General features: G+C 38.6%; 1 protein-coding gene across 1 annotated transcript; it reads right to left on the bottom strand.

The window, feature by feature from the left end:
- Nucleotides 1-7495: 7495 nt before the first annotated feature.
- Nucleotides 7496-24845, bottom strand: LOC121865670 (delta(14)-sterol reductase TM7SF2-like). The gene is made up of 11 exons (XM_042365195.1): nucleotides 24824-24845; nucleotides 21838-22003; nucleotides 19478-19780; nucleotides 18647-18886; nucleotides 16521-16692; nucleotides 15402-15697; nucleotides 14750-14839; nucleotides 14380-14531; nucleotides 13663-13790; nucleotides 11388-11510; nucleotides 7496-9077 (listed from the first exon to the last, which is right to left on the bottom strand). The coding sequence occupies exons 2-11, from the start codon at nucleotides 21994-21996 to the stop codon at nucleotides 8917-8919; spliced, it is 1824 nt and encodes a 607-aa protein (XP_042221129.1). The 5' UTR covers nucleotides 21997-22003; nucleotides 24824-24845; the 3' UTR covers nucleotides 7496-8916.
- Between the last annotated feature and the right edge of the window lie 2435 nt (nucleotides 24846-27280).

Below are 27280 nucleotides of genomic sequence, written 5' to 3'. Positions count from 1 at the left end.
GTTTTGATGAGAGGAAGAAGAAGAATAAGAAGGATTAGTGTTTTGATGAGAGGAAGAAGAAGAAGGTTTAAGGGGTAACTATTATATTTCATCATAGAAAACTAAGAAGGGGTAACTATTATATTCCATCACAGGAAAGTAAGGGGTAACTATTATATTTCATGACAGAACTCTAAGAAGGGGTAACTATTATATTTAATCCCATAAAACAATTATAATTAATGATTTCACTAGTTTTCGTGAAAGTATCTTTTATAAGATCATTGCATTAATTAGTAAATATGAAATAGAGTATGCTATTAAAAGCCTTATTGATTATTCATGTAATTAACTAAGTAATTACATAAATTCGTGTAACTCGCCAAAAAGGGGGCATCCTAAAGTAATATAAGTAAACTAGGTTTCAGGGGGCAGGGTTGGGGACAGGTGGCGAAAATTAACCACCCCTTCAAATTTAGTTTCTTCCATCTAGCTATCGATCTTAAAATGACCACCTCGAATTTTGTTTCTTCCCTCTAGCTTTCGATCTTTCCCTTGTGTTTTGATGAGAGGAAGAAGAAGAATAAGAAGGATTAGTGTTTTGATGAGAGGAAGAAGAAGAAAGGTTTAAGGGGTAACTATTATATTTCATCACAGAAAACTAAGAAGGGGTAACTATTATATTCCATGGCATAAAACTAAGAAGGGGTAACTATTATATTTCGTGACAGAACTCTAAGAAGGGGTAACTATTATATTTAATCCCATAAAAGAATTATATCTAATGATTTCACCAGTTTTTGTGAAAGTATCTTTTATAAGATCATTGCATTAATTAGTAAATATGAAATAGAGTACGCTATTAAAAGCCTTATTAATTATTCATGTAATTAATTAAGTAATTACACAAATTCGTGTAACTCGCCCAAATGGTGGCATCCTAAAGTAATATAAGTAAACTAGGCTTCAGGGGGAAGGGTTGGGGACAGGGGCGATAAAAAATGACCCCTTCAAATTTTGTTTCTTCCATCTAGCTATCGATCTTAAAATGACCACTTCGAATTTTGATTCTTCCCTCTAGCTTTCGATCTTTCCCTTGTGTTTTGATGAGAGGAAGAAGAAGAATAAGAAGGATTAGTGTTTTGATGAGAGGAAGAAGAAGAAAGGTTTAAGGGGTAACTATTATATTTCATCACAGAAAACTAAGAAGGGGTAACTATTATATTCCATGGCATAAAACTAAGAAGGGGTAACTATTATATTTCGTGACAGAACTCTAAGAAGGGGTAACTATTATATTTAATCCATAAAAACAATTATAATTAATAGTTCACTGGATTTTCGTGAAAGTATCTTTATAAAAGTCGGTATTAATTAAAGTAAATATGAAATAAGTAATACTTCAATAAAAGCCTTATTGATTATTCATGTAATTCATTAAGTAATTACACAAATTCGTGTAACTCGCCCAAATGGTGGCATCCTAAAGTAATATAAGTAAACTAGGCTTCAGGGGGTAGGGTTGGGGACAGGGGCGAAAAAAAATGACCCCTTCAAATTTTGTTTCTTCCATCTAGCTATCGATCTTAAAATGACCACTTCGAATTTTGATTCTTCCCTCTAGCTTTCGATCTTTCCCTTGTGTTTTGATGAGAGGAATAAGAAGGATTAGTGTTTTGATGAGAGGAAGAAGAAGAAAGGTTTAAGGGGTAACTATTATATTCCATGGCATAAAACTAAGAAGGGGTAACTATTATATTTAATCCCATAAAACAATTATAATTAATGATTTCACTAGTTTTCGTGAAAGTATCTTTTATAAGATCATTGCATTAATTAGTAAATATGAAATAGAGTATGCTATTAAAAGCCTTATTGATTATTCATGTAATTAACTAAGTAATTACATAAATTCGTGTAACTCGCCAAAAAGGGGGCATCCTAAAGTAATATAAGTAAACTAGGTTTCAGGGGGCAGGGTTGGGGACAGGTGGCGAAAATTAACCACCCCTTCAAATTTTGTTTCTTCCATCTAGCTATCGATCTTAAAATGACCACCTCGAATTTTGTTTCTTCCCTCTAGCTTTCGATCTTTCCCTTGTGTTTTGATGAGAGGAAGAAGAAGAATAAAAAGGATTAGTGTTTTGATGAGAGGAAGAAGGTTTAAGGGGTAACTATTATATTTCATCATAGAAAACTAAGAAGGGGTAACTATTATATTCCATCACAGGAAAGTAAGGGGTAACTATTATATTTCATGACAGAACTCTAAGAAGGGGTAACTATTATATTTCATGACAGAACTCTAAGAAGGGGTAACTATTATATTTCATCCCAGAAAACAATTATATTTAATAATTTCAATAGTTTTCTGTGAAATTTTATTTTATACGATCATTGCATTATTTTGTAAATATAAATTAGATTATTGCATTAAAAGCTTATTTGATTATTCCTGTAATTAATGAAGTAATTACATAAATTCATGTAAGTCGGCAAAATGATGGCATCCCAAGGTACTATAAGAACAATAGGGTTGAGGACGGGAGCCACCTCAGAAGGTGGATAGCCCACCTGATGTTAACCACCTCCTCTATTTCCCACTTCTGAACTTTACCTTGTACTGTACCCTTCTTGTACTCTCAGAGCTAGTGCTCTCTTCTCTGTATAACCAACCAACCGACAGGGGCCATAAAAAACCACCCCTTCGAATTTTTGTTTCTTCCCTCTATCTTTCATTATTTCCTTTTTGTTTTGATGAGAGGAAGAAAAATAAGAATAAAAAGGTGTTATTTTGATGAGAGGAAGAAGAAGAATAAGGTTTTGATGAGAGGAAGGTTTTAGGGGCAACTATTATATTTCAACTATTAGAATTTGATCACAGAAAACTAAAAAGGTGTTAGGGCAAAACTATTATATTTCATCACAGGAGTCAGATGTGGGATAGCTGTTATATTTGATCACAGAAAACTGAGCAGGGGTAACTATTATATTTCATTAGTGAATAAATGTTTTCAATTTTCTATTAAACTTGATTATATATTGAGTCTTGGTCTGTCCTTCACTGTCCACAACAGTATTGAAAAAGTTAGGTTGGTTGGTAATATATAGAATAGAGCGCATTAGCTCCGAGGGTGCAAGAAGGGTACAGTACAAGGCCGGTCTCGGTCAAGCCAAGTTATTCTATTTGATGTTTTCTCAAGGCTTTTTATATTAGAGGAGTCCCACCAGTACCCTGGTGTCACTAGGATGATCCCCATCTTTTTTGTTTCTAGTTTTTATTGTGGGTTTTTCTTATCTTCCTGTAAGATGGGTCTCCCGTCTTATATAGAATTTGAGTTTTATTTTTGGTAATAATGAATATTTTTGTTATTTCTCCTATATCTCTATATATTTATAGTTTGCTTCATTTATTTAGTTTTAATTTATTTGCTAATAACTAGTTAAAAATAAATAAAAATTTAACAATTGTTCACTCAATTTAGATATCTTGTATGAACATTTAATATTTATTTAGTGTCACTTTGGTAACAGAAACTATGCCAAGTCCTGTAAGTTTATTTTACTCTCCTCTTCGTCACAGATCGTCTTCTTAGTTCACACTCCAGTGCCTTATATTTCCTCTTGAATTATTCTAAAGGTATAAACTATATTTACTGTGATATTACCGTACATATAGTCGTCCTCAGTCCACATTCCTGCCACTAGGGTACAGGTACAGGGTGTATTAATATACCTTATCAGTGGAAACTTTTCTTTTTTTTTTGCAGATACTGTACTGTAGTCACCGCTCTTCAGTGACTACATCACCAACCTCACAACACATTCACGTAAATAGTTCTCAGTTAAATCAGTCGTTGTAAACAAGGAAATAAATAACTTTCTCCTATTATAACTGACTTTTTACTCACCCTGTTAAAGCTACATTTATTTACTGTTCTGTACTGAAATGTACCCCTTCAGGCGACCACCCAACTGAATACACCCCAGCCTGCCAATCTACAAGCAGCATTCACCAAACAACAAATAAAACAGATGACCACTATTATGATAAGTCACTTTCTCTACGAAAATACAGAAACAAGATACCACCACCGAAAATATAATAAATGCAGTTATGACACAGCTCACAGAAAAGTTGCAGGAAGACAAGCAACACAGGAACTTGTGCTCATTGCTGGGGACTTAATGCCCACCATCCAACATTCAATTGGACCACAAGAATAAACCAGGATGGTCATCACCTAGTGGAACTGCCGAGACATGTTCCAGAAATAACGCTCATTAATACTGGGGAACCAACACACACACAGTACTGGGAGGAACAGTGGACCTCACATTCGTCTCCACTGAGCTCGTTCCAGTAGCTCAGTGGGAGAAACATGATGAACTGACCAGTGACCACTTTGCAACGACAACTACTTTGAGAATGGAACTACTCCCTCCTCCCCCACGTCTGCCACCCAGATGGATTACCAAGAAAGCAAATTGGAAATTTTATCAAGATGAACTCCAAAAATGGTTTTCGCACTATGAACCAGCAGAAGATATTGACCAACTAAACCAGGACCTTACTGATGCCATATAACACACAGCAGAGAAAGCAATACCAAAAACAAATCCTACAAATAGACGCCACAAAGACTACTGGTTCTACAATGACGAGGTCAGGGAACAGAATCAACAAATTCAGAAGACATCTCCGACAATACCCTTCCCTTGAGGGAGTGAAACTCTTGAGAGCTGCTGTCCAACATGCTCGTCAAATTACTCAGAAAATTAGGGAAGAAAAATGGCTCGAGTGGTGTGCAACCTTTAATGCACACACCAGCCTGAGTGAACTCTGGAGAAAACTCAGGATAGCAACAGGAAAACTGCCCAGAGCTTCAGCCCACCCCCAGCCACTACAGGAAGCAGAGCACTTTGCAGAACGCTCCTCATCAGCTCAACTACCTCCTGAAATAAGACTTCATCTACAGCAAGTACAACTGGAGAGAGTAGTAGTAGTCAGACAAAAGAGAAAGGTGTTCAAGGTGACAGAGAAAATGGGAGTTTAAGATAGTTTCGAAAATCTTAGAGAGGGATGAAGTTAGGGCAATGGGGTGATAGTTAGAAGGATTAGAAAGGTCACCCTTCTTCGGGATGGGCTGAACCAAGGCATGCTTCCAAGAAGAAGGAAAAGTTTGGGTTTTGAGGCAGAGGCGAGCAAGCACAGGGGCCAGGGCTTCAGAACACGAGGGGGTATTCCGTCCGGTCCATGCGCCTAACTCACATCCAACCTGGACAACACACCAGCAACCCGGCGAGTGGAGATTATAGGACAGTGCATAGGTTCAGTAGGAGGGATAGAGTGGGAATCGTCTAAGGTGGAATTAGAGGAGAATAAAGTGCCAAAGAGGTTGGCTTTGTCAGGGGGAGAGTTGGCTGTAGAGTTATCGGGTCGGAAGAGAGGAGGAAAAGAGGGAATGCAGAAGTTGTTATAGATGTTTTTAGTTAAGGACCAAAAGGAATTACTAGAGGAAGAATTAGTCAGGACAGCGGTCTTTCTTTTAATAAAATTCCGCTTGACCCTACGAAGAATAGCCTTACACCGATTCCTAGAAGTAATGAAAGAGGTGTGGGTAATGGGAGTATAGCTCAATATGCCCTATCTCTCACCCTGCAAGCAAGAGAGCAGGAGCGATCAAACCATGATTGTAATGTGAAAGTTTTGGTAGAAGATGTGATAAATGCACTCATACCGCCGTGTATAACCCCAGCAATGCTGTCAGCACATACCGAGGCATCCCGAGTGGAAAAGCAACATTCATCCCAAGGAAAGTCGGTGAAGAATTCACGCAAGGATTGCCAGCTTTCCCTCCGATAGTGCCAGTTGACATTTAGAGGGGGTAGGGGTGGTGGTAGTGCCCAGTTTGATTTAATAGAAAAAAGTTTGTGATCAGAAGACCCTAAGGGGTCAGAAATTGAGTATGAATAGTGAGAGGGGTTAGAGGTAAAACAAATATGAAGAACGTTAGCAAATTGATCGTGTCGATCAGGAACGTGTGTAGGGTGTTTGATGTAATAACTGCCAATGAGAACAACTTTTGTATTGAATTTGTGTGGATTGTCCCATATATATATATATATATATATATATATATATATATATATATATATATATATATATATATATATATATATATATATATATATATATATATATATATATATATATAATATAATATATATATATAATATATATAATATATATAATATATATATGATATATATATAATATATATAATATATATATATATGATATATATATAATATATATAATATATACAGCACCTCAGGTTAACGAACTCAACTGCAGAAGGTCGTTTGTCAACCAAACCATTGTTTCAATGGTTTCGGAATTGGTTCCAGCTCACCTAAAATTTCCAATTCAAAAAAATGGAAACGTTCACTTACTTGAGGTGTGTACATGGTATCTGATGATGAGATAGATGATGATGGGAATTACAATGGGGTGGAAGAGAAGGAAGAAGAGTAGGCATTGGGGAAGAGAAGTCACCTATGGCAACTTATTTTCACCCATAAAATTTTATTTCTCTCGCAGATGATTATTTTTAAATCAACACTACACACTGCATTATATATTGTCAATATGTAAAATATATTTCAAAATGACCAATAATTTGCTTGGAAACACAGAAAAAATAGTTGAAGAGAGTCTCAAGCAAGATGTTACCTCCATGAAAAACAAGAGAGACTAACTCTCATCTTACAAGGAATCCAGCAACGTCAATTATATTATCCTAACTTAATTGAGGTATTATTTATCAATATACCTGGTTTTCAAAAATTTCTCAGAGGGAAGAGCCACAGCAGTGTAGTGTGAGAAGGAGGAGTGTGAAGTTCATTATTTGAATGGACATAACTTAACAATGTATTTCCCCCAATATTAATTGTGTGCATGTACCATCATAAAATTAAGATGTTATTTTACTAGAACATAGGTATTGTGTTGAAAAGTGAGCTTGGGGGTCACCTCACTTCATTTAATCCCATATGTAAAGTTATTCAATTATTACAAGCTCATCACTTTCCGCGCACTCTGGACACAATCAAGCAAGAAGTAGGGACTGTATATATATATATATATATATACATACTATATATATTATATATATATATATATATATATATATATATATATATATATATATAACACACACACACACATATTATAACACACACACATATATATATATATATATATATATATATATATATATATATATATATATATATATATATATATATATATGTATATATATATTATATATATATATATATATATATTATATATATATATATATATATATATTATATATATATATATGATATATATATTATATAGACACCCAAGTTGTATTTATCACAAATTTTGTTTAACCCTAACTGGTTATGAAAATAATTACATCAAACATTCTATGACACTGGTTAAAAAATATATAATTACCGTATATATATTACAAAATGTTTATTTGGAAAACTTATATTTCAATACTTGTATTCTGTACAAGTAACTTAAAAACTATACACAAAATTAATAAAGTACCTTAGTTACTTATATACAATAATTGTGAATCACAGTGTCTTTCTTGAACACAAGTGAAAATCCCAGTTACAGTTTACAGTGCAGTGCTACTATTTAGTAGTCTGGTAAGTTTTACAAGTTTGTTAAAGGTAACATCTCCAGTTTGTGAGACGGCACTTACTGTATACACCCCATGGCAAGACAGTTATCTTCCACATAATTTAATACACTGTACACATTGCTCAGACTTACCTGTCTCTGAGATCATTTGGAAACCTTCCTACGATGACACAAGTCATAACTACAACTTAACAATGTCAATATACGACTGTATCTAATGATCAATCTCTCATAAGACCAAATCTTAAAACTCTTCAGCCCTTTAAAAAGGCAATAATTTTATAATAATGTATGTATGTATATATCTAAAAATATACTATGTACATTTTGTACTTATACTAATAGCATTGCAGCATCTTTTTTATTCTCAAGTCAATTATATTTAGTTTCTGAGAAAGTCAAATATTCAAACATATTTACACATGAAGAAATCTTGCAGGATTCTTCAAAGAATTCATTTAACCTGCAATGGTGTTTTAATATTTAACACTTTCAGTTTGCGATGATGGGGGACACATTGGCTGGACCACATGATACATCCTCCAAGGTTATCAGGAAGAATAAAACTGCCCGAACCTTATTTTAAATTAACAATAAGGTGATGAATGGAGTTTAGGAAAATGAATTGCATATGTATTACACTTAAGGTGACTTCCATAACAATTAAAACCTACACAATGTAAAAAAAAGTGATCCATGTATATCGACTAAAAATTTGAGCCAAAAGGCGACTAATAATAATATAGTTTTAAATGTGGTTATTTAAACCCCATTAAATTGTGTCATGGCTAAAACCCTTGTAATTAAAGAGAATGATTCACTTCAGTTTGCAACACATACTTCAGATTAATGTAATCTGTGTACATGATCAAAAAACACAACAGGATCACTAATACACCTTGATCATTCTCATATCAGGGGGAAGTTAAAAGAACTCCCCCTGTATATCTTTTAAGACTAATATAAAAGATGAATTTCACCAAATCAACAAAATTAATATTTTTGGTGTCAGTCACATCACTAAAAACAAATCATATTGGTGAAATTTGAACTTTTGTTAGAGTTTGTCCTTATGAGTTACTCTAAGGAGAATGACCTCCAGTATAAAATTTGTCCAAAACATTGAGTTAACTTGTTTGGGCAGGAGAAACTCTTCAATATTGTCACACCTTCTGTCGTGTAACTCAGCACTTGCCTATCCATAAACAGGTCAGCCAATCTCAGGACCTCTAGAACACCTTTGGTATAAGGCGGTACTTGACCCGGTCAGTGTAGCTATCCCAGGCTGTTCCATACTTCTTCTTGCACACGTTCTCCACTTCAAAGATTCTTCCCACCAAGAAGAGAACATTGAAGCCCACCAATATCCAAGGTAAAGCATGACCGAAGCCTGAACATAAACAATAGCATTAGAACACGTACAAATAAAGAAAATGTCGGCGAGTAATTACAAAATAAGTACGTAAACAAGTCCAGAAATATTGATACAAAGTCATATCGCTTAACACATGATGATAAAACAGCGGTGTGTGAAATGCTTTAATCGAGATGCCCCAAGTTCACTGGAGAACCACTGAAGAGTTAAAGCTGAGCATTACCCCCGAGTGCAACAAGAATAAAGACGTGGCAGTGAGATTTAATACATTATGTTCAGTATCAACTTATTTTGAGGTAGATGGTGAGACTGTAATTATCAATTTTCCCTTAGGTAAAGTATACATGACTTTTGAGACTGTACAGTACCCCATCACATGCCACCATCCTTGTTATGTCCTACAGCCCATTTAAATGGGTCCAAACTACTGCTACACATATGAGGATGTTTGGACTAGACCATCTGTACAAAGTTGAATCACAGCAGCGCTTCCTGACACCCTGGCAGATAGTTCCCTTCAACATCACAACATAACGGACTCCTTATCCTCACTACTTGCTCTTGATACCCTAAACTCATATTGTCACCTGCTTGTCTCTGAAGCCAGACACAAGCATATGTGTCTTGTTAATGGGAGTGTCAGAATCAAGCTGCTGTGGATCTCCTCTCACACAGGCATTAGTCAACATGATAGGAGTTGATGCCTTAGCTAAACTCGAGTCCCAACAATAACAATGTTGAGTACAATGTAAGACTGTCAAACAGAAATCTTAAAAACTGTAATCAGAAAAGGACTTGCGGATGAATTTTATGCAAGTAGACAAGTGCAAACAGGCACTAGTCAATCCACTGTTTACCATGATGGTATGTATCAAGTAAAACATGTATACGGAGCAAGTGACAAGATGTAACTGTTAGGTTAGGATATAAGTACCTCTGGCAGTATGCCCCACAGGCAGAAGTGAACAAAATTAAATGTAAAGTGTGTGGCCAGACATATGGCCACACACTTGAACACTACGTCCTCGACTGTGTGAGGATAGAACTTTTTAAGGGCAGGTCCAAGCACAGTGTGTGAGAAATGGTACAAAACTTTATCTCTAATGGCAAGATAGCCGACATATTAAGATTGTATCCACTTTTTTGCTTTAAGTAGCTATAACAGTTCCCATGTATGGAACTAAGCACACAGTGTGCTTTACTACCTCTCACGTAAATGTGAGGCCAGACACATTACCTCACACAGTTGTGAATAAGTTACCCTTTATTTATAGAACTAAACAAATACTGTACAGTATAACGTTCAGTGCATAATATCCTGACCATGGGGGTTAGTTAAACTGACCCTTTGTGAACACTACTCTGTAATCCTTTAGCTCTACCACTTACACGATGAGTATGGGGTGCACAATAAACTAGCCACTGCAAGTGGCAAAATTAATTTTTTTATTAACACCCTCCTAGAGGCACTGACATCCTCCCACAAGCACTGATACCTTCCCATAAGCACTGACACTCTTCCACAAGCACTGACACCCTCCCACAGGCACTGACACCCTCCCACAAGCACTGACACCCTCCCACAAGCACTGAAACCCTCCCACAAGCACTGACACTTTTCCACAGGCACTGACACCCACCCAAAAGCACTGACACCCTCCCACAAACAGACACCTTCCCATAAGCACTGACACTCTTCCACAAGCACTGAAACCCTCCCACAAGCACCGACACCCTCCCCCAAGCAATGACACTTCCACAAGCACTGACACCCTCCCAGACACTCTTCCACAAGCACTGACACCCTCCCAGACACTCTTCCACAAGCACTGAGACCCTTTCACAAGCACTGACACCCTCCCACAAGCACTGAGATCCTCTGACAGGTATTGAAACCTAGCAACAGGAACGGACACCCTCCCACAAGCACTGAACTCTTCTCACAAGCACTGGAACTCTTCTCACAAGCACTGGGACCCTCCCACAAGCACTGGAACTCTTCTCACAAGCACTGGGACCCTCCCATAAGCACTGGAACTCTTCTCACAAGCACTGGGACCCTCCCACAAGCACTGGAACTCTTCTCACAAGTACTGGGACCCTTCCACAAGCATTGAACTCTTCTCACAAGCACTGGAACTTCTCAAAAGCACTGGACCCCCCCACAAGCACTGAAATCTTCTCACAAGCTCCGAGATCTTCCCACAGGGACTGACTGCAGTGTTTTGACCGCTGGTGAATTCTTTAGAGGAGCTGGGGCTTTTAAGAAACAAGACTATTTTTATTATTATTATATTTGAGGCCGAGATGACGAGTATAACTTACCACACAGTAGACCCCAGGAAATATATATGAAGATGTCTCCAAGGTAGTTGGGGTGTCTCATAACTCCCCACCATCCAGACACTAACAGTCTTGTTCCTGCTGGCGTTGGTAGACTCTCCAAATCTGGGCAGGAAGTGTATAAAATAATGCACTTTTTCTTTATTACTGTATTGTATGACACCTATACACAGTACTGTATTGCTGTGAATCACCTGATAACATCCTCCACATGTTCAAGTGAACCTATACACTATACAAAGGAATGAATGGTTTTGAAATTTTTTGGATCCAAAAAGTTTTCTCTTGGAACTGGAAACTAATATCTTTAATTACTTTTGTACATCGTGAATATGTAACATTAAAAATTACAGGTAGTGAGTACAGCACAGTATAGCATTGTACAGTACAGAACAGTACAGCACAACACAATATAGTACAGTACAATACAGCACAACAGTACAGCACAGTACAGTACATTACAGTAAAATAAAGCACAGCACAGTACAGAACAGTAAAATAGTACTGTACAATACAATACAGTACAGAACAGCACAGAACAATAATGTTCAGTACAGCATAGCTCAGTACAACACACTACAGTACAACAAAGTACAGAACAGCACAATACAGTACAGTACAGAACAGTAGAGCACAGTACAGTACAGTACAATACAGCACAGTACAGCACAGAGCAGTAAAGAACAGCACAGTACAGAGCAGAACAGCACAGAACAATACAATACAGCACAGTACAGCGCAGAGCAGACACAGAACAGAACAATACAGCACAGTACAGAACACCACAGTACAGAACAGCACAGTACAGTAAAGTACAGAACAGAACAGCACAGTACAGAACAGTACAATACAGCACAGTACACAGCAGAACAGCACAGTCCAATACAGCACAGAGCAGAACAGCACAGAACAATACAATACAGCACAGCACAGAACAGAACAGTACAGCACAGCACAAAACAGTACTATACAAACAGTGCAGAACAGAACAGTACAGCATAGAACAGTACAGTACAGTACTGTACAGAACAGTACAGCACAATACAGCACAGTACAGTACTGTACAGAACACTACAGCACAGAACAGTACAGCATAATACAGTACAGTACAGAACAATACAGTACAGTACAATACAGCACAGTACAGAACAGAGCAGAACAGTACAGAACAGTACTGTACAGAACAGTACAGCACAATACAGCACAGTACAGTACTGTACAGAACACTACAGCACAGAACAGTACAGCATAATACAGTACAGTACAGAACAATACAGTACAGTACAATACAGCACAGAACAGAGCAGAACAGTACAGAACAGTACTGTACAGAACAGTACTGTACAGAACAGTACAGCACAATACAGTACAAAACAGCATTGCACAGCACAGCACAAGACAGTACAATACAATACAACACAGTACAGTACAACCCAACTCAGTACCTAACCTAAACCAATTACATTATCCTGAGTCATTACAACAAGAACTTAACACAGTTTTAATAATTTAAAGACAGATCCTTAGTGACCCCGTTGAGCAGTACTGTACCTATAACGAGAGTTTGAACAGATTCAATATTTTGGCCACACACACAATTTTTTCTCTTGGAAGTGGTAATTAATATCTTTAACTATAAAGTACTGTCTTAGCACATCTTGACCAACAAAAAACATTAATAAGCATCACAAATAATTACAAGTGGCAAATAATTAGGGTTGTAAAATGATGTCAATTAATCCACGAGTCCTTATGACAAATATTAAAGGTACTGTGCTGTGCTGTATACCTTGATATGGTATTCCATCTTAAGATAATAAATAAAGCACACCCTTATTTACTATCAGTGTAAGTACTGGCCAGTCAGTATTATGCTCTACTCTCTGGACAGTACAACACTGACCCAGAAAACACTGTATAACTTTTACTTATTTCTTCATAAACTTGTACAGATATTCTTACCCAGTAGGTGACATTCCAAGACTTGCTGATAGTGTCAAGGATGTGGTTTGCTTGCTATATTTTTAGGGTTTGATATATTTCCCTATGTCAGAGTTTATATGGTTAGTACTTTATTACATTCAGCAGAGGCAATATTTAGGCACAGACTCACCCTCATTATTACTGTGGCAAATCTACAATGCAATATCCTACACTTGATATCTTCTATCTCGGATGTCATTTCAAAAGACAAAATGAGTATAACCTGTAATGTCATCATACTCATCAAATTATACCTTAAAGCTATTATACTCACGAGCCAGTGCTGGGTTAGATGGGTTGGAGCGAAAAGCGTGTTTCTGTGAGCTGGAGCCTCGGAGGATCGTGTAGCCGACCAGGTTGAGGGTGGCAATCGGTAACAGGTAATACCATTCAAGTTCATTCCTGGAGGTAGAGAAAAATTAAGATCTTCAGTGCAAGTTGTTTATATTCATCTATGTATCTATGAAGCTTTAAAAGAGAGAGAGGATGATATAAAACCTTTAAATCAAAGAAAGGTAGAAAATTATGTCTTTGAGTACATAAGGACTTGACACAAAGTTGAAACCTAACTTATCAAAGAAGCATTTTGTCCCCTGGATCTGTGATAGTTATAGGTATCATCAATTTCACCACATATAAAACTGAATTCTACACTTTGGTTGTCAATACTGTAATAGCAAGCACAGTTTAGCCATACTCGAAGATGTTTTCATTATCCAACTTGCAACTTCCTGAGAAACAATATTTTTCACTCCTGCAAAACCTCTACCTGGTGTACTATTGTGTGGCCCAAATTAAAACCAGATTATCTTCACCTCATCATCATTCATCAGCTAGTTTCTACACTTGTTTGGGTTAGCTGTGTTTACCTGAGGGTTTCTGTTAGGTAAAACAAGGATGCCCCTGTAAACACACTAGTGAAGGCTACACATAAAGAATAAACAAAATATCTCCACTTCATTACTGGAGACTTGACCCATATAACACCCACCTGTGGTTGAGCACCAGCCTGGAGAAAACACAGAGCACGAACGCTCCTGCAAGATTCGCCTGAATGCAGAAGAAACCAAACCCTTGACGCATATATTCATAGGTAGTGAAGTATGCCTCTTCGAACCACAGGAAATCCAGGGCATAAAAAATCTGAAGAAAAATAAAAGATGCAATTAGATGAGATGAAACAAAGGGTCATTAACAAAAGCACCGCAAGCTTTTGTTACATGAAAGATCGGGAATATAAACAACACGAGAACTCAAAATATAAAACAACAACACCGGATTTTAAAGTTCCCTGACCCCCATAGTCTTAATCCAGTAACAAGTAACACCCAACTTAAACATTCAAGACATAAGGAACTCACCTGTAGGGAACAAGCCAGCAGGAGTGTCGGGCTGTATTGACCCGGGCTGACTCGCAAATCCTTCATCACTATTATCACGTTAATCATTACCTACGGAATAAATATCAAGGTAAATCTCATAAATTACTCAGGAATGGGACAGCAAAATACAAATTCCTATTAGTGTATTTCTAGTTTTCCGACAGCGTGCGAACTGCCATTAATGAATTATATTTTCTATTACATATGACAGCTTATAAATATCACTTTCTTGCTCTCAATTTCAATGTACTTTATACAATTTGTGATGATTTAACTTTTTGAGTTTTGAGTCCTGGAGAGTTAAATCACTGTCCTCAAAGGGTTAAAACAATCCTCAAAGGGTTAAAACAATCCTCAAAGGGTTAAAACAATCATCCTCAAAGTGTTAAAATAATCATCCTGATAGGGTGAAAACATCATCCTTAAAGGGTTAAACTGTTGTTGTCAAAGGGTTAAACTATCATTCTCAAAGGGTTAAATCAGCATCCTCAAAGGGTAAAACTGTTGTTGTCAAAGGGTTAAAATATCCTCAATGTGTTAGAACCTCATCAAAAGGGTTAAAATATCCTCAAAGGGTTAAAACAATCATCCTCAAAGGGCTAAAGAAAACTGGTGCTCACACAATACTCACCCAAGACAGGAGAACAGTCCGAAAAAGCAAGAACTTCAGGTCCACCGATTTTATAACCGGGTTGATCTCTCGGCCCTTGAAGAAATCCGCCAAGAAGATCCCCGAATTCCCCACCGGATTCTTGGCATCGTTGGGAATGTAGCCAGCCCGGACATACATGGCAAGGGATATAATCACCGACAGCCCTATACACGTGCCCATGAGCTGACGGTACTTGGCGTAGACTTGCAAGATATTGTAGTCAAAGTATATCGAGATGGGGACCACGGACACTGTCACTAGTAGAGTCAGGAATCCTGTTGAAAAGAGGAAAGTCATCACACCTAAACTGTTTTACATCACACCTAATTTATCAATATATATATGTACTTGATCCAGCTACAGTGACATCCCCATATAGCGAACATCTCTCTTCATATAGTCCATCAGAAGGGGTGGGGGGGGGTCATATAGTATAATGAACACTTGATATAACAGGTCGTCATATCTATATTGTTCATTAGATGGAGGTTTCACATCTAACAGACCCTTGATATAGTGGACTTTCATCTCTATAATTCGTTAGATGGAGGTTTCACATCTAATGGACCCTCGATATAATGGACTTTCGTCTCTATATGGTCCATTATGCAAGTTCCACTGTATGAATACCCATAATGACGTTCCCTGTAGAATCGAGTTAAACCAAACTATTTCACCCAGAGACCAACTCCAATACCTCTGACAGACACTTGACATACTAGAGGAGGAATTACATGGATTGATATGGGTATTCCAGTTACGAGAGCGTGTCCTAACGATGTGCCTGATACCAGTGTCAAGATTGTCCGGTAAACTTGGGAATTCAATCGTCAATCCTGGGTGTTTGCCACATTGACCTCGTCTCGCTTATTAGTGGTTTTACAGGTTGAAATAGAATACAATAGGTTTTTCTACCGAGATGAAATAGGTAGATCTCCACACACACACAAAATAAACTTGAAATTTAGTAGGATTAACTAATTAAAGTGATTTTTTCTCTTCAATGAAACTTTAGGGCTTCAGTGGCAATTGGACGAGATTATCACCGACGTCTGGATAAGGAGGAAATGCAAAAGATGGTAACCACAAGACACTCACCATTACAGCGTATAGTGGCACCATTCTGAGGCCTCACCACTTTACCCACGGGAATAAGGTAGAGGAGGAGCTGGGCAGCCATGAACCCTGTGACGATAGCGATGGCCAGCGGGTCGTAGTAGTAGTGTAGCTTGCGTGGGATGGAGGGGAACTCCGTAATGGTGCATTTATTCTGGGGGGTAAAATAAGTAGACAAATATTTACTCTGGGGGTAAAATAAGTAGACAAATATTTACTCGGGGGGTAAAATAAGTAGACAAATATTTACTCTGGGGGTAAAATAAGTAGACAAATATTTACTCTGGGGGTAAAATAAGTAGACAAATATTTACTCTGGGGGTAAAATAAGTAGACAAATATTTAATCTGGGGGTAAAATAAGTAGACAAATATTTACTCTGAGGGGTAATGTAAATAAGCAAATAAGTTAAGAAAAAATACTATAATAACAATAATAATAACATATTCATGATGATATGAACGCTGTCCCTGTACACACACACACAGGCAATAATGCACGAGGTTACTATCAGTGAAACCTCAATATAACGGACTAACCCCTCGCATACAGTGCGATGCAACGTGTGAAGTACTCTACTGTATAAACAAACCTTCGACGTATACTAGGTGAGATATCTCGCTCCCCAAAATTGGACGCAGAGGTAAATAAAAATGTTACCGGCATATCTTTGTTATCTTATGGATGTTTTACGACAGACGAGGACTCCGAAAAATCACAGAAAGACTTTAATACAATTTTATTATGAACTGAAAAATGGCAGATGCAATTTAATATGGAAAAAATGCAAACTATCAGATGAACAATGTAGATAGAGAGAAATTCAACTAAGGTAATTAAAACTATCAAATCAAGAACAAACACACAGCAATGACATTATATTAGACAAATTTAGATTCAGGGGTGGACAGGTAAACACTGGTTCGTTAATAGACTTGTGAGCGAGTGGATCAAATTGCCAAACGCCACCATTAACTCAAACTCTCTGGGAAGCTTCAAATGAAGGTGGAACAGTTAATGCGTGATATGCAATGGGTGTGAATAGGAGGCACGTTACTATGGGTCAATGGACTAACTGCAGTTCCTTACAGTACAAAAACTTCCAGCTTATATATTCACAACTTGCCTTTTACCCCCATTGTCCCCACTACCATATCAATGTGCCTGTGACTTCCCTCCTATCATGGTAATAAACATCCAGCCAGCCAGCCAGCCCCTCCCATCATGGTAACAGACAGCCAGCCACACAGTCAAGTTTTTCACAGCCAATTCTATCACATCACTGGACCAGTTTACTCTCATACCTTCAGCACATCAGCTTAAATGGGATAGTGTCCATGGGGTGACACCTCTAGTACCCTTAACATGGCTAAGATCATGGTTTCAAACCTCTCAAATCTGATGTATCTGGTAAAAACTCTTAATGCTGTGGCTTACTAACCAATTGACCGATCTTTTACCGCAAGAGGGCGTGGGGGGATTCACAAAATATCTCGGTCATTCAGATATATGTCCCCTCGAATCAACAAAACGCAAGGAATCATTAAATATCTTCCCGTTTGAAAAGAAAAGCCCCCTTGATTTCTCATTACCTAGGCAGGGCAGTCAATCAAATATCTTTACCATTATGGCAAACATTGTCTTATACCAGGGGTGGGAAATGGTTTTAACTGGTGAGCCACTCAATGAATAATGGTACACTTCACGGGCCACACACTTAATATAGATGGGAAAACATGATATTTGCAGAAAGTAAAGCCTTGTAAAGCCAGTCTTGGAGTGAGTGCCCTACTATTCCTAATGCAGTAGTGTGCCAAAGAAATAGTTTGGTGGACCAGTTTTGGCCCGAGAGCCTTTATGTTGCCCACCTCCACCTTATACCTGTAATGGATCATTAATAAGGATCAACAATACTACTGTATATCCTCACACTCTACACATGCACTTCTGGTACAGTATTGAGTCATCATGTGTGTGTTGTCAGATGTAACACTTGACCTACAGTATATCCTACACCTTGTCAATAATGATCCACACAATAAACATTTACCACAACACTGCTTCTCTACACTACACGGTCATATAAAACCACAACATGCGGTACATACCATTGTACACATCTCGGTTAAAACAATTGGCATGGCGATCATTATGGCAGTGAGAAGTAAAGCCTTGATGGTGGCAAAGGATGGTATGAGGGCACACACCCCAGACTTGATGCCCGACCCTACGCTGCAGGTCAAGCCACACACGCGGCTACCGACGGTTCTGGGGGCCACATCATCTTCACTAGTGACAGTCTTCACGGCTCTGATGTTGTTCACTTCACTGTGAACTTCATTTTCTGTCTGTACAGAGAATTATAAAGGGTTAAACAAGAGCACTCCATTGAATCTATTTTCAAGACCTAAAATCTATATTACTATAACTGGATTGAAGGTCAATGAATCTTTGTACATTATATACAGTACAGCATTTTCTTAATAAATGTCCTTTTGTACTATACTGTACTGTACTGTACTATACTATACTCTGATGCCAATTACACAAAATATTTCACCTGATTTAAATAGGTATATAAAATGATAAAATACTGATCCTGTAAACAGTAAACATAAGATTGTCTAAATTTAGAAGAACTTTGACTCACTGGCCTCCAGGCTGAGTGATGCTAGGGTCTGTTAGTACAAGGATCCATTTGGTTGTCACTGATAATTTGTACAGGTTATGTTGGGGGTCACCAGGCTGAAGTTAGTGACCTCATTATTATGTACTGTACTATTGTTTCTTAATACAGTACAGCACACAAGACTACAGCTGATCTTCACTAATAAAATACAGTACTGTATCCTGACCTGTTATTGACCTTTACTGAATTGCTTTCCCTAAAATTTCCTACAATAAAGCTGTAGATGTATATCACACTCCAACCAACTTACAGTATCATTCAAGGTGGCAATATGAGCAGACTGCCAGGTGGGTGTGGAGGTGCGTGGAGCTGACAGATCGGCTCTCGACAACCTGGCAACAGCGACTGACTCCGGAAATTGATTCTTGAGTTCAATAAGTGGCAATGGCTGGATGATCTTGATGGCCTCTACCTCTGGCTGTGTCACTTTAACAATATCTTGTTCCGGCGAGGGCAGTGGTGCAGACCGTCGACCCGGACTCTTCCTACTCGATCTCCCTCGACTTTTGGATCGTCCGCGGCTCTTAGAACGCCTCCTGAACTCTGTTATCGGCTGAAAACAAAATAGATTAAAAATACAATAATAATAGAGCAAAAATAACAATAATATCTATATCATTTACTAAATACAGAACGATAAGTCCCTTGAAACCAACTCATTATCTTACTGCCGCTTGAGTAAGAATGAATATGCAAGGGAACTTACTACCTCCTCTCCTCTCAGAAAGTCAACTTGAAGACCTCACCTATTTTGTGAGGTCACCTGTAATTACCAGTCGCTCAACAAGTTACCAAAATCCAGGTTGTCAGTTTACCGAGTCCTGGACACCGCGCAGGTAAATAAATATACCTCATGTTGTAGTTAGGATTGGACTTCACTAATTAAACTGTATTGGTACTGGTCTTATATGTACATAAACATTATTAAAAAGTAAAATGGTATTGTACATATATTGGAGAGTTTGCTATACCCCCCTATACCACCACACACCAGGAGGACACATACCACCACACACCAGCATATACCAGGAGACATACCAGCATATACCACCACACACCAGGAGACATACCAGCATATACCACCACACACCAGGACACATACCACCACACACCAGGAGACATACCAGCATATACCACCACACACCAGGAGGACACATACCACCACAGACCCAGGACACATACCAGCATATACCACCACACACCAGGAGGACACATACCACCACAGACCCAGGACACATACCAGCATATACCACCACACACCAGGAGGACACATACCACCACAGACCCAGGACACATACCAGCATATACCACCACACACCAGGAGGACACATACCACCACAGACCCAGGACACATACCAGCATATACCACCACACACCAGGAGGACACATACCACCACAGACCCAGGACACATACACCACAGACCCAGGACACATACCAGCATATACCACACACACCAGGAGGACACATACCACCACAGACCCAGGACACATACACCACAGACCCAGGACACATACCAGCATATACCACCACACACCAGGACACATACACCACAGACCCAGGACACATACCAGCATATACCACCACACACCAGGAGGACACATACCACCACACACCAGCATATACCAGGAGACATACCAGCATATACCACCACACACCAGGAGGACACATACCACCACAGACCCAGGACACATACCAGCATATACCACCACACACCAGGACACATACACCACAGACCCAGGAGACATACCAGCATATACCACCACACACCAGGAGGACACATACCACCACACACCAGCATATACCAGGAGACATACCAGCATATACCACCACACACCAGGAGGACACATACCACCACAGACCCAGGACACATACCAGCATATACCACCACACACCAGGAGGACACATACCACCACAGACCCAGGACACATACACCACAGACCCAGGACACATACCAGCATATACCACCACACACCAGGAGGACACATACCACCACAGACCCAGGACACATACACCACAGACCCAGGACACATACCAGCATATACCACCACACACCAGGACACATACACCACAGACCCAGGACACATACCAGCATATACCACCACACACCAGGACACATACCACCACAGACCCAGGACACATACACCACAGACCCAGGACACATACCAGCATATACCACCACACACCAGGACACATACACCACAGACCCAGGACACATACCAGCTTATACCACCACACACCAGGAGGACACATACACCACAGACCCAGGACACATACCAGCATATACCACCACACACCAGGAGGACACATACCACCACAGACCCAGGACACATACCAGCATATACCACCACACACCAGACAGACACACATACCAGCATATACCACCACACACCAGGACACATACCAGCATATACCACCACACACCAGGACACATACCACCACACACCAGCATATACCACCACACACCAGGACACATACCAGCATATACCACCACACACCAGGACACATACCACCACACACCAGGACATAAACCAGGGCACATACCAGCATATACCAGGACACATCACCACATACCAGGACACATCACCACCACACACCAGGAGTACACATACCTTAACATCCTTGTACTTGACCACGTACTCAGACGTGGCAGCGTCCTCGAACCGAATCTGGTACTCGATATCGTTGAAGTCAACAACCATGCCTTCAAACCACAGAGACGAGCCCGGCCAACGAGCCATTACACGCTCGTTTAATTTGAACTTTGCCATCGTCTTCCTGTAGAAAAAACAAACAAAAATAATAAAAAATACACACGATTGATATGTTTATAACCGAATATAAATAATATAATTGTTAAGGTATAATTTGAGGGCGTTTACAGTCACAAAATGTACACAAGTTTACATACACATACCGAGACAAATAAATAAAATAATGGTAATAAATAAATACGTAAATAAATAAAATAAAGAATGACGTAAATAAACTAATCAACATCAGTAACACCAAGACAAATTAATTATATACGAAGCTAAACTCGGCCAAAAATACATCTTTACGGAGCGGTTCGATGAATTCCTGAATTAACGCCGCAACTCCCGCTCTCTCGGAAGGGTCGTCAAAATCATCCGCCTGTTGCGTCACATTTTCTCGCACAAAAACCGTGAAGATAATTTTTGGTGGGCGTACAAGTATGAGCGTCGGAGGCTGGAAGTTATTTACCGATTTTCTTCGATGATTTCTCGGGTTATATCAAATGCGTTAACCTTTTCACCCCCTACATATTAAACCCTTCACTACAGAATGCCAGTTTTATTATTTCACCACGCCACACGTACACAAGGGGTTCGTAAACTACCTACACTAACACCTTTCATGCAAGACGTCACTTATTATTATTTTATTTAGCTAACGGCATTTTATTCGGCACTGAGAGACGCCGTACACTAGGGATTAACAAAAGCTCACTAACCTCTACACAGTGTCACCCCCTTCACTAGTTACTGCACTGCTAAATTCTATACAGTTAATGGTATCTAATCTGGCTTCCTGGATACAGTTTGTCTGATTATCCACAACAGCTACATATCCAGACCCTATGATCAACACAGTACACACAGTCATGTCTTGAAAGCCTCAGTAACCATATCAGAACACAAGGTAACTTTATCATACCAGCCTTGACGCGTCCTGATGTATAATGTTAAATATACGTACGGAGCATTTTGTGTTAGTATTTATTACCCTAAGCAAACTTAACAATTGAAGTACAGTATAAGGACTAAATATCTTTGTTTCAATGCTAAATACTGTATAAACAACAGTATGATACTCTACTGTATGCGGGATTACAATAATACAGTTTCCCCGTCAGCCAAAATTCTCCAATACCCAGAATTGAAACTGGCTCGGAATTTTTCTTGAAACATTATCTCAATTCCGGGTCTATGAACGAGTTTCCGAGTTTAAAAATCAGGAACATTTTGGGGGAAAATTCTGTGTAAACTTCCATAAACTTTTTCCATTTTTTTCTCAGGATCTGGGAGCAAATTCCAAAGATGAAATAAAGCATAATTTTGGAAAATTCCAGATATTCACACCAATTTTTTTTCAGGGTCTGAGAAAATTCCAAGGGTCAAATACTATGCTGAGTAATTCCCAGAAAATTCCAAGAAACCTTCCCCAATACCCAAGAAAATTCGGGGTTTGAAAGTCGTCTTGTTACCCGGAAATCTATCATCCCCGGAAGAGCTCTGCACCAATTATTCCGGCTAATGGGGATATCACTCTGTTTTGGGGGGGATTTCATAATATATACAGTATTTTTTGTAATGTATTGTGTGTAAATCTGGTGCTGCAAATAAGGAGAACAAAGAGTACAGTACTTTGAATTTATATAAGAAACAGCACTTTTGGCACTTTAATGAATTAACACACACATACCTACCTACCCAACGCATGAACACCCACCCACCACGCACACCCATCACATACACGCACACCCATCCACCCTACACACACTGTTATATCCTGCACTGTACAATATGTGGAAATTTAGGAGGAAAGCACCACCAAATAATTGCTCAGTATTCCATTGCTTCTAAAATCAGATGCAACTCAGTAACTGTTTTCTAACTTTGCCTCTACACCTTCGGCCCAGAGGCCCACACCCTAACTACTATTAATCTTGGCACTGGATTTGCATTCTATATATTAAACAGTTTTCAGTGAAAATACAAAGAAAACAAACCAAAATAATTATTAATATGGCATCCTTATGAAAATAAATTACCTGTACAAAATTCTGGTATTATGAGTCGCACAGTGAGACCTCTCTTTAACGGACTATTGTGTACGGAGAGGAAAGTCCATTATATCGAGGGTCTATATAGCATAAGAGATCTATTTTGGACTATATAGAGATGAAAGTCCGTTATATCGAGGGTCTGTCAGATTTATAACCTCCCATCTCAAGGATTATATGTAGAGAGAAGTCCGTTATATGGAGGTTTCGCTGTATTTTTCTAATGAGGAACACTGATTTCTCACCCGAAGAGAATCCTAAAGAGAGACGAGAACTTTTGCAAATTTCTCCACTAAATCATGACGTTGGGACAAAACACAGTCAACACTCACTAAAATTTCACCGACATCTTTATTCAGTAATTTCCGACACCCGGTTCATGGCACCACACAGAGGAAGTTACGATGGACTCTCATTCAACATATTGTCATGTCCTGTATATACACTACTTATACAAAACTGGTACTGCACAAGTAAAACACTGAAGTAAAAATATTCAATAGAGAAAATCCCCAGACCTGTTGGCTTGGTGTCATCTCTCTCTCTCTCTCTCTCTCTCTCCATCCCTCTCTCTCCACCCCCCCCTCTCTCTCTCTCTCCTTGATATTTATAGAAAAGATTGACCATATTTTACTATGTTCTTCAGTTACAAATCACAAAAAGTTCCATTAAATTCTATCAACTCCTTCAGGTGTTAAAATTTTGGTTTCAGTCATCCCCAGTATTCCAAACTAACCTAACCGATTCTCCAGCTGACCAAAAATAATACCCACCAAAAAATCTAACCTTACCAACAACCGGACAAATATCCACAGCCAATCACAAACACTGATATCAGCAAGCTACTGTTCCTTGTTACTGTGGTAGGTAGCAAGTCACAAAAGTTGTCAACATGCCAAAACTATATATAATTCTTGGTCTTGGTCATCAGCCTTTGCCACCTCTCTTAAAATGGAAAAACATTGCAGGGATTTGTTGCAAAGAATTTCAGGTCACATCAGTGATAACAAACGCAACAAATGACCCAAGTTACTGATCTAACTAATCTGAATTATTTTGGCTAATATGGAGGACTTCACAGCCGCTTCTCTCTCAGTAACATTAAGTTCGCCCATGGCAGGTGTTAAGTTATGCTAGGTTAAGGTTAGGTTAACTTAATTTGAATTTTCAAATAAACACCTTTTAACACATTTGCCATAACTAGGACAGTATCCACTATAAACACAGTGAAATTGCGGAGTTTTTATATTCGTTTTCTATGAAAAATCAGCAGCTATGAAGTCGAAAATAATTATCATTATTTCTTCCCTTAGTTTCTATGTCACCATTAATGGCCATCTGTTTAATCTTTACCCGTGAAATAACTATAACACACCTCAATAATCGCTTAAATGACTCATTAGTACCACACACAAGACTTGCCATAACCGTTCTTAAAAATACAAAAAAAATACCTTTAATTTAGAACCATCTCGCTCAAACTGTTTATATTTCCTTGTTCTCTCTCATAAAACAATATAGAGCAGCACAAACTGTCATATGAGACGAAGATTAACTAATGAACACAGGTACAACAAATTCTCTCTGGCGGAAAACTGTTATTTGTAAACACTGAAGAACATAAAACATAATCATATAATTGAGTTTCATTTCCGTCTTATATTTACAATACCATTTCGCATATATTACTAAAGACAAATATAATAATAATTTACTATTTGTATTTTGAGTTATTTGGTCTTTTTAAAACGTTGGGTGTGTGCCATAGGTTTTTCTTCACTATGCAACGCGTACCTTTGACTGGACGCCAGAACATTATCCATATTGATTTACAGAGGAATGCAACACTGACCCACATGTTCTATACCACCGTCAGTTTGTTACTATGGCAATGTTAAATGTTGATAGTTATTCATAATAAACATCAGTCTTATCTAATCCTTTATAATTTAGTCGAGACATGTCAAAATAGTTATATATTTTTTTCAATACATATAAAAACGAGCTACTTGAATCTGGAAACCAAAATTATTCAGTACAAAACAATCCAAAACTTACACGTGACAAATAATGCAACTACACCAAACTTCATCTTAGAAACACACGAGTCAACTCAACACAGTACAGTACACATACCAACACGAGACATAGCCAGAAAGAATATGTTTGCCACGAAAGCCTCAAACATAGGGGCGGAGACAGACACTCCTTAGTTTATTACAGATGAAGTAGGTGGAGTTGGGGGGAAGGGGTTGGGGGGAGGGGAAGGGGTTGGGGGGCAGGAGGTTTGTGGTCTGGGGGAAGTAAGCGTGACCATTGCCCTCCCCGTAGCGGACACTCAAGCGTTCATCCACGTACTACAGTTAGTACCTGTATATACTTTACACCCGTCAAGCTAGTTCTGACATTCATCTAGATCTAGACAGTAAAAATTTTCACCCATAATAATATACTTTTCACAAATTAAGTAACTTCACGTTTATGTAGGACTATTTCTACGCGCAGATGGTCTCTCCTTCCTAGCACACGCATACACACGGACAGGCACACGCCAGCCAGGACTATTATTAATGGCCAAAGTAGCAAAGCGTCGCACCTATTTCCATATGAATGGTTAGCGAGGAGGAACTATCACAAGTGCCGTACCTGATATGTGGCTTCCAGATGGACTTTCACCCTTATGCAATTCAACTATCGGGTCATTTTCCCTTATAAAGAAAATGAGGTTACGTTTGCATTATTAATACTCACTCACGTGTAAAAAAAAACGATTATCGACGACTACAATATGGACTGAATAATGCATACTACACAAATAACTATCCTGCGTATAAATCGATCTTGACAGTCTCTACCTGCCTAAGTCTCTACCTGTCCGAGTTACACTTGTACTCTACACGCGTTTACAAAGTCCCTTGACGTTTCTGTTCACGCTTGAGGGAGGTACACACCCAAAACATCGGTAAATTCAACTTTCTCCTTTTCTGCCTGTAATATTTTTCACCATGACAAATATTTACAGGGAAAATTGTCAAGTACATATTAAGAACGTCCGTGGTGTCTTCTGCAAATTACCAAGTACAACCAAGAATTAAGTACATTCACCCTAGCTTTTTTTACCTGAAGATTAACCACCCTAACGCTAGCCTCATATACATCCGGTCATTAAAACACGTAAAAACACCAAGAAAATTATACCTCCTCTCTGATAATTATCTTCCTTGACTGAATAAATTATCGAGCACCTA

This window comes from Homarus americanus, unplaced genomic scaffold, assembly GCF_018991925.1.
Source record: "Homarus americanus isolate GMGI-L3 unplaced genomic scaffold, GMGI_Hamer_2.0 scaffold8022, whole genome shotgun sequence".
NCBI lineage: Eukaryota > Metazoa > Arthropoda > Malacostraca > Decapoda > Nephropidae > Homarus > Homarus americanus.
Note: the sequence above shows the minus strand (reverse complement) of the source record. Positions and strands in the feature narration are given on the sequence as shown.

Bases quoted from the DNA above. Each gene is read 5' to 3' on its own strand.
- LOC121865670 (XM_042365195.1), bottom strand. From the start codon at position 21,996: ATGGCAAAGTTCAAATTAAACGAGCGTGTAATGGCTCGTTGGCCGGGC. The intron at 18,887-19,477 runs GTAAGTTGGTTG...TTCTCTGTACAG, and splicing joins TTGCCACCTTGAATGATACT to ACAGAAAATGAAGTTCACAG. The intron at 16,693-18,646 runs GTATGTACCGCA...TTTACCCCCCAG, and splicing joins TAACCGAGATGTGTACAATG to AATAAATGCACCATTACGGA.